At 37.5% G+C, this 7,893-nt stretch overlaps 1 protein-coding gene across 10 annotated transcripts in view; it reads left to right on the forward strand.

Annotated features, from left to right (window-relative positions):
* cita (citron rho-interacting serine/threonine kinase a) overlaps positions 1–7,810 on the forward strand; it is an 87,388-nt gene extending 79,578 nt beyond the window's left edge. For 7 of the 10 annotated variants that reach the window (XM_067407621.1, XM_067407626.1, XM_067407625.1 and 4 more), the window contains 5 exons: positions 55–135; positions 2,980–3,058; positions 3,143–3,322; positions 5,342–5,687; positions 5,892–7,810. In XM_067407621.1, coding sequence (XP_067263722.1) covers positions 55–135; positions 2,980–3,058; positions 3,143–3,322; positions 5,342–5,687; positions 5,892–5,918 — 713 coding nt within the window. In that variant the 3' untranslated portion in view covers positions 5,919–7,810. The remainder of the gene's footprint in view (positions 1–54; positions 136–2,979; positions 3,059–3,142; positions 3,323–5,341; positions 5,688–5,891) is intronic. The other 3 variants (XM_067407622.1, XM_067407624.1, XM_067407629.1) reach the window with 1 other exon arrangement.
* Positions 7,811–7,893: the final 83 nt, after the last annotated feature.

A 7,893-nucleotide genomic window follows, 5' to 3' on the forward strand; every position in this document is an offset into this window, starting at 1 on the left:
GTGTGACACGTGTTTGTGAATCTGTGTTTGACCAGTGTGTGTCGTTGCTTGTAGAGTTTGGCGTGTTTGTGGACGCCTACGGCCGCAGGAGTCGCAGCGATGACATCAAATGGAGCCGCCTGCCTCTGTCCTTCGGTAAAACTTTATCAAAATGAATCCGTTTTATTCAGTCAGTAGTTTAGGTTAGATCAGTTCACACCAAGAGCGACACAGAAGAGCAGAACAAATCACACTATAACTCAACTAAACAAATATATATATATATAGCATAATGCATATATGTATTTATATAATATGTAATTTATTTGAATGAATATAAATGTTTTATTTATTAATATATTTGGTTATATATATTAAATCCTGTTTTTAAATATTTGTAATATATTTTATGTATAATACAGTTGTAAGAAAAAGTGAACCACTTGCAGAATCTGTGAAAATGTGAACTATTTTAACAAAATAAGAGAGATCATACACAATGCATGTTATTTTTTGTTTAGTACTGTCCTGAGTAAGATATTGTACATAAAAGATGTTTACATTTAGTTCACAAGATGAAACAATAGCTGAATTTATTAAAAAACCCCGTTCATAAGTATGTGAAGCATTGATTCTCAATACTGTGTGTGGTCACCTGATGATCCATGACTGTTTGTGTGTTTTGTGATGGTTGTTCATGAGTCTCTTGTTTGTCCTGAGCAGTTAAACTGAGCTCTGTTCTTCAGAAAAATCCTCCAGCTCCTGCAGATTCATCCGTTTTCAAGCATTTCTGCATATTTGAACCCTTTCCAGCAGTGACTGTGTGATTTTGAGATTCATCTTTTCACACTGAGGGACTCAAACTCAACTATTAAAAAAGGTTCAAACATTCACTGATGCTCCAGAAGGAAACACGATGCATTAAGAGTCGAGGGGTGAAAACTTTTGAATTCAAATATCAAGATAAATTGTACTTAATTTTTCTGCCGGGAAACATGCAAATATCTTCTGTTGCTTCCGAAGGGCAGTACTAAATAAAAAACAATGATATTTAAACAAAATAAGAAAAATTCTGACTTCATTCTGTTCAAAAGTTTTCACCCCTCGGCTCTTAATGCATCTTGTTTCCTTCTGGAGCATCAGTGAATGTTTGAACCTTTTTTAATAGATGAGTTTGAGTCCCTCAGTTGTCCTCAGTGTGAAAAGATGAATCTCAAAATCACACAGTCACTGCTGGAAAGGGTTCAAATATGCAGAAATGCTTGAAAACGGATGAATCTGCAGGAGCTGGAGGATTTTTCTGAAGAACAAAGCTCAGTTTAACTGCTCAGGACAAACAAGAGACTCATGAACAACCATCACAAAACATAAAAACAGTCGTGGATCATCAGGTGACCACACACAGTATTGAGAATCAAGGGTTCACATACTTATGAATGGGGTTATTTTAATAAATTCAGCTATTGTTTTGTCTTATGGATTATATGTAAACATCTTTTATGTACAATATCTTACTCAGGACAGTACTAAACAAAACATAACATGCATTTTGAATGATATCTCTTATTTTGTTAAAAGTTTTCACATTTTCACAGATTCTGCAAGTGGTTCACTTACTTTTCCTAACAACTGTACATGAAGAGTTTGGTTCCAAAATGTTATAACTCCATTTTGATTAATTTGATTTAAAATGTGTTTTCTTTACCAAGAAAGCGGAAAAATGAAAACCACTATTTTCTGTTTCAAACTTTCACATAGCATTTTTTGGTTATAAAAACATTAAAAGTTCAAATCTACATTTTGATTTTAAAAGGTTTTTTTATAAGAACTGATAATTTTTTTCCCAAAATGCAATAAATCCATGATACTTTTTTTTTCAAAATGCAATAAATCCATCAATATAAAAGTTATTTTTCATATTGAAAATACACAACAAAGTAAGTTGATCCACATATATGACAGCCTCTGAACTTGGTCAATACTGATCTTATATTCAGGCATTTGACTAAAAACACATTCAGTCGTCGCTCCCAAAATGAATTCAGTGAGTCATCATGTTAATGTTACAAATTAATTATGTCTCGGTTTGTCATTAGCGATTAAAGAGTTTTAACCGCACGGTTAAAACAAACACATTTGCCGAGTACATTGATATAAAAAACGGTCCATGATTCAGTTCATCAATGCCGTCAAAATTAGTCATTTTTCTGGTTTTGCTGAGCACAAAGTACAAAGTAGATAAGGAAAACTAGGATGCCGGGTGTTTTCAGAGCACCGCCATTACTGTTTACAGTGTGTGGAATGGTGCGCTGTGATTGGTTGAGCGGATATATCGCGTTCTGCAGAGAAGGGAGAGTGATGTTTGTCACGTTTTGGAAAGAAGGATAGAAAACATGACAGAATAACACGATGGATATCACATTTTGTGCAAAAATAAAAAAAATACTTTTCAATACTGACCAGATACTAAATGTTTATCGCATTTTGGAACCAAACTCTTCATATATTATAATACTTATATGATGTGATGAGTCCTTTTATGATATATATTTACATGTATATATAATATACACTACCATTCAAAAGTTTAGAGTCGGTAAGTTGTTTTTTTGTTTGTTTTTGGGAAAAAAAAAAAAAAAGTATTTTCTGTTGGCCAAGACTGCATTTATTTAATCAAAAAAACAGTAAAAATGTGAAATATTATTACAATTTCAAACAGCTGTTTTCTATGTGAATATACTGTAAACTGTAATTTATTCCTTTGATCAAAGCTGAATTTTCAGCATCAGTTTCTCAGTCTTGTTCGATGCTGAGATTTTCACTCACATGAAATTAAATTAACTTAATTCCTGTTTCTGGTCTTATTGTGAATGATTCATTGGTGCTCTTAATAAAAATGCTCCACTTCTGTTAAATATCTGTTCAGGCCTCGTTCTAGCCTCTATTCAGATATCACACACACTTTATCACATCAGCTCCAAATCCTGTGTTTCTCCACAGCGTACAGAGAGCCGTACCTGTTTGTCACGTACTTCAACTCTCTGGACGTCATCGAGGTTCAGAGTCACTCTGCGCTCGGGTAAAACTGCCGCCCAGTGTGTTTTGTGGTTTGGTTCTTGATGTTTGTTGGAGACACTGAATCGAGTGCTGTGTGTGTGTTCAGGCCACATGCTTACGCACACCTGGACATTCCCAACCCGCGTTACCTGGGTCCCGCCATCTCGTCCGGCGCCGTGTATCTGGCCTCGTCCTACCAGAACAAGCTGCGCGTCATTTGCTGCAAAGGCAATCTGAGCCAGGAGGGATCGAGCGCAGAACCGCAGAGAAACGGCTCCACCCGCAGGTCAGTGCTTTGAGTGCATGGAGAGCTTCCTGTCATGTGGTTTCACTGGAGGAAGCTTGATTAGGACCTGATGAATCCTTTATATGTGTGTGTGTATATATAATTCCCCCCAGCAGAGACACAGAAAACAGCAGATCATGAGCTGAGCGTGTCTAAATGAGACGCGGTTCATAGTTTCATTTAATTAGTTTGACGAAGGTACATTTTTGATTAATCCTGCAGTAACAAGACACGGGAAACACTGACATCAAATCTGATGAAGAAGACGTGAAGTGAATAATGATTTAAATGTGTCAGTTCAATCTGTGTGAACGACCCCATGTGACCTGAAGTCTGGCTGTAATTGGTCCAGAGGTTCTGACTGTTTCTCTCTTCTTTACAGGAAGAAAAGTGCTTTCTTTATATGTGCAAAGGAGTGACTGAGCATGAGCGTTTTAACCTGTGAACTGAGTGACGAATAAAGTGTTTTTAAGGAGAATATTCTAAGCCGCTGAACATGTGACTAGTTTTAATGTGACGCACTGAACACTGGAATATAATTTTAAGGCACAGGGTAAAAATATCACATTCTTTCCCCGGCTGATTGATCATAGTAGTTTTTGTATTACAAGTTTTCTGAAATGTAATGTTTAAATATGTAAATGAGGTATTAGTATTTTTCAAAGATTTAATGCGGCGTGTTTTCTTCCTCAGCTCTGATTATATCATGTTTTGAGAAGTTCTTGTTCATTTTATGGTGTTATTTTAAAATCATAATTCTGTTGAAATGTTATTCTGGATATGGCGGATGAGGAGACTGTTGATTGGTGAGTAGTCCTGTGAAGTGAACCGGTTTAATAGCGCACGGGATGAGTGGTGTTCACTGGTCTGATGGGTGTGTGCTTCATTATCAGTGTCACGTTAATAACTATGGTTCATCTCTTCTCACTGGTGAATGTCTGTGTTTTTTTTCCAGTTTTATTTATTTATTTTGAACTCAATTTTAATGTAGTAGTAATCAAAAAGCATGTCTAATTAATTAAAATAATGAATCTTGTCCAATTTATTTAAAGTTTAACAAAAAAATTAGGGCCCTATATGATATACGTTTCATTCTTTCCCCTCAATTTTTTTTTTTTTTTTTTTTACCAAATTCTGTTTCCTGGATTCCATTTTAATGGTTTATTTACATTTTAATAATCAAAGACAACAATATTTATTAATTAAAAATATATATAATTATGAAATGTTTTGTTTTTTCAGAAATTCTGTTGTGTATTTTAATTTTTCCGGCAATCAAATGAACGCATACCATTAAATTTATCTTTTAATCATTAAATTAAACTTTTTTTTTGTCAAACAATGTGCTGCACAACAGAGCTTAACTGTTAACATTAAAACATGGTAGAAAAACTGAGATTATTCCTTAAAAATATAGTTATAATAATTTATTATTAAATTAATGTATCTAAATTCTACTGTACAACACTAATATGTTTCTGTCAAGTTAAATTGAACTTTTATTTTGACGGTTTGCCTAGAGCTTTGAGTTTCTCTGTGTTTATGACGGTAGTTTTCTCAAACAAAGCGGTTAAATGCTGATGAAGTGACTTTCAGAGCGGCTCTGGAGATGAATTTGTGCGTTCATTTAGTGAGGCGACAGAGGACGAGTGTCGCAGTGCTTCAGTGTGTGTGTGTGTGAGGTCAATGAAACCACGCTTCCGCATCATTCATTTCAGAGACATGCAGGATTCATATTTTTCTTTTTGCGGTTTAATATTCACGGACACTATATTGTGATTTGATTTAAGTGTACTGACGTGTTTTTAACTCATTCATCAAAAATTTGACATTCTGTTTTTATGACGCGATTCTGTCTGTGTTTCCTGCGTTGTGGAAATCATAGGGCCCTCCCCTTTATCTGTGTGTTCATGTGCACTGTATATAGTTTCCTCCAGCTCTTCTGTAGCTGTAATAGATTAAATGGTTATCGTAGCAGATTTCTGTGAAGGACTGACTCGGGACTGTTTCTCCCCGCAGCCCAAACAAGCGCGGTCCTCCCTCCTACAACGAGCACATCTCCAAGCGCCTGGCCGCCATGCCCGCCGTACAGGAAGGGCTCCACCAGCCCGGGACGCCCCACCGCTACCGCGAGGCTCGCACGGAGTTCCGGCGGGACAAGTCGCCCGCGCGCCCCCTCGACCGAGAGAAGTCGCCAGGCCGGCTGGAGAGGTCACCCGGGAGGATAATGGACCCTCGGCTGGACCGTTCGCCGGGTCGCGTCATGGACCTGCGCAGGGAAAGGTCGCCCGGCCGGGCGTTTGAGGAGCCCCGTCAGAGACTGCACACGGGATCGGCACGAACGCCCATCAACACTGTTAACAAGGTCAGGACGACTGAACACACACAACTTTACTAGCGAGACGCTGGTTTGTTTTATCCAGCTGAGAAACTTAGTCAGTCTGTATTTCACACAGCGTGATGCGTGACGGCTCGCACTCTTCACGATCACTGAGCTGAAGATGGACGTCTGTACAATTATACAAAAAATACTTTTTCTTGCTGTTAAAATCTGTGTTTGTGTGTCCAGCAGGTGTGGGATCAGTCGTCGGTGTAAGTGACGTCTTCAGAAGCACCACAACAGGAAGCACGTGTCATCAGATCCCGTACGGATGTGGGAAACTCACAGCACAATGTCCCGCACCACATGACCACACAGATCTGGCCAGCGTTTACTAGTGCTAACATTTCTAAACAACACTAACACACAGACGGGAGGACGGGAGTTTTGCCTGTTGTTTGTCTTGATTTTCCTGTCCTTTCTCTTTTTACTTCCTTCTGTTTCTGCCACCGAATACAAAAATAAAACTTTTAAATCTTACAATTCTGACCTTTTCTCACAAGTGCAAGTTTATATCTTTCATTTGCATTCATTTACATCTTGTAATTCTGGTTGAATTCTGAGTTTACACTTCACAATTTATACTACTTTTTTCTTCTGACATGGAAAAAGGGAATTAAATAGGCATTTTGTAAACTTTTTATCTCACAATTCTGTTATTTTTTACACAATTCCGCAGAATTTTAAAAAATGTTATTTTTAAAATTCAGACTTTCCTCAAAATTACGAGTTTACTCACAATTCTGAATTTCAGGAAAAAATGAGTGTGAGAGAAAGTCGCAATTACATTTTTATTTTTTTATTCCATAGTTAAAAGAAAAAAAAAATTATTGCAAGATCTTAGAATTCAGAGAAAAGATATAAACTTGCAATTGTGAGGGAAAAAGTCTGAATTGTGAGAGAAAACGTCACAATTACCTTCTATTTTAAGTTATAAACTCAAGATTGTGAGTTTACGTCTCGTAATTTTGACTGAATTCTGAGTTTACATTTCACACTTCAGATTTCTTTTGCTTCCGCCATGGAAAAAGGAAATTTAAAAGGTATTTTTTAAATTTTTAAAACAATCTAAATTGTCAAAAAGTTTACATTTCGCAAGTCCGGCTTTTTTCACAGAATTTTAAAACAAAATGTTTTAAAAAAAAATTAAAATATTCTCAGAATTTTGAGTTTATATCTCACAATTCTGAATTGCAGGAAAAAAAATGTGTGAAATAAAAAAAAAATTTGCAATTACCTTTTTTTTTCCACTGCGAAAAGAAAAAAAACAATTGCAAGATTTTAGAATTCATAGAAACTTGCAAGAAATAAACTCAAGAATTGTGAGGAAAAAAGTTTAATATAGTTTTTATTCCGTGGCAGAAATCAGTTTCCATCCTTTCCTTGACTCTCTTCCCACACTACCCACAATCCCCGGCGACAGCGTAGCGTCCGTCTCGACGGAAGGGAATCTTTGTAAGCCTTCAGAATGTCACACGTGACCCTTGTAAATACGCCCACAGGATGTTTTTTATAAGACGATATCAAAGCGAATCGCGAGGCGGGTCTATTTTTGTTAAAAACGAAGCGCGAGGAACTGGTTTGTAACGCGCCCGACTGGATGTCTCGATCTGAACATTTTGCTTGAATCAAGCTGGCGTGTTTTCGTCGTGTCACGTACCGGCTTCTCCAGCTCCGGTGTTCGGTGTCGTGTTGGGAGCTTTACCCAGAACTCTTGTCGTAGTATATCGTCTGCTTTTCTCAATAGCACAGACCGAGAATGCCATGATGAACTCAGGATCAGAATGTATGAATCCTAAAGGAATCGCTCTCGTATCTTTCCACAGACGAAGTGCCCTGTAAAGCAGCGATCGCCGCTATTTCCGCGCAGCCGTGATGATGTATTGAGCGCGTTCAACTCCATTCGTGCGGTGACGTCTCGTTCTGTCGCATGGAGACGTTGTGACGGGTTTGTTCTGTTCCCGCTTCTCATTTCTGTTCCCTGTATAACTTGATGCACTTCATTCTGCGCTAATCGATGCTGATGTTAACCCACTGCTGACCAGAGATGTAGCCTTTCTTGTTTTCTCAGTTTTTTTTATGATTATGGTCCAATAGCATTATCTATAGCCACTAATAAACAAAAGTTCTATCTTTATCCGAGCCTCTGCGTCCTCCTTCAGTCTGTTTTCATGTCAGTGTGACTCTTTTG

Source organism: Chanodichthys erythropterus, chromosome 13, assembly GCF_024489055.1.
Source record: "Chanodichthys erythropterus isolate Z2021 chromosome 13, ASM2448905v1, whole genome shotgun sequence".
Lineage (NCBI taxonomy): Eukaryota > Metazoa > Chordata > Actinopteri > Cypriniformes > Xenocyprididae > Chanodichthys > Chanodichthys erythropterus.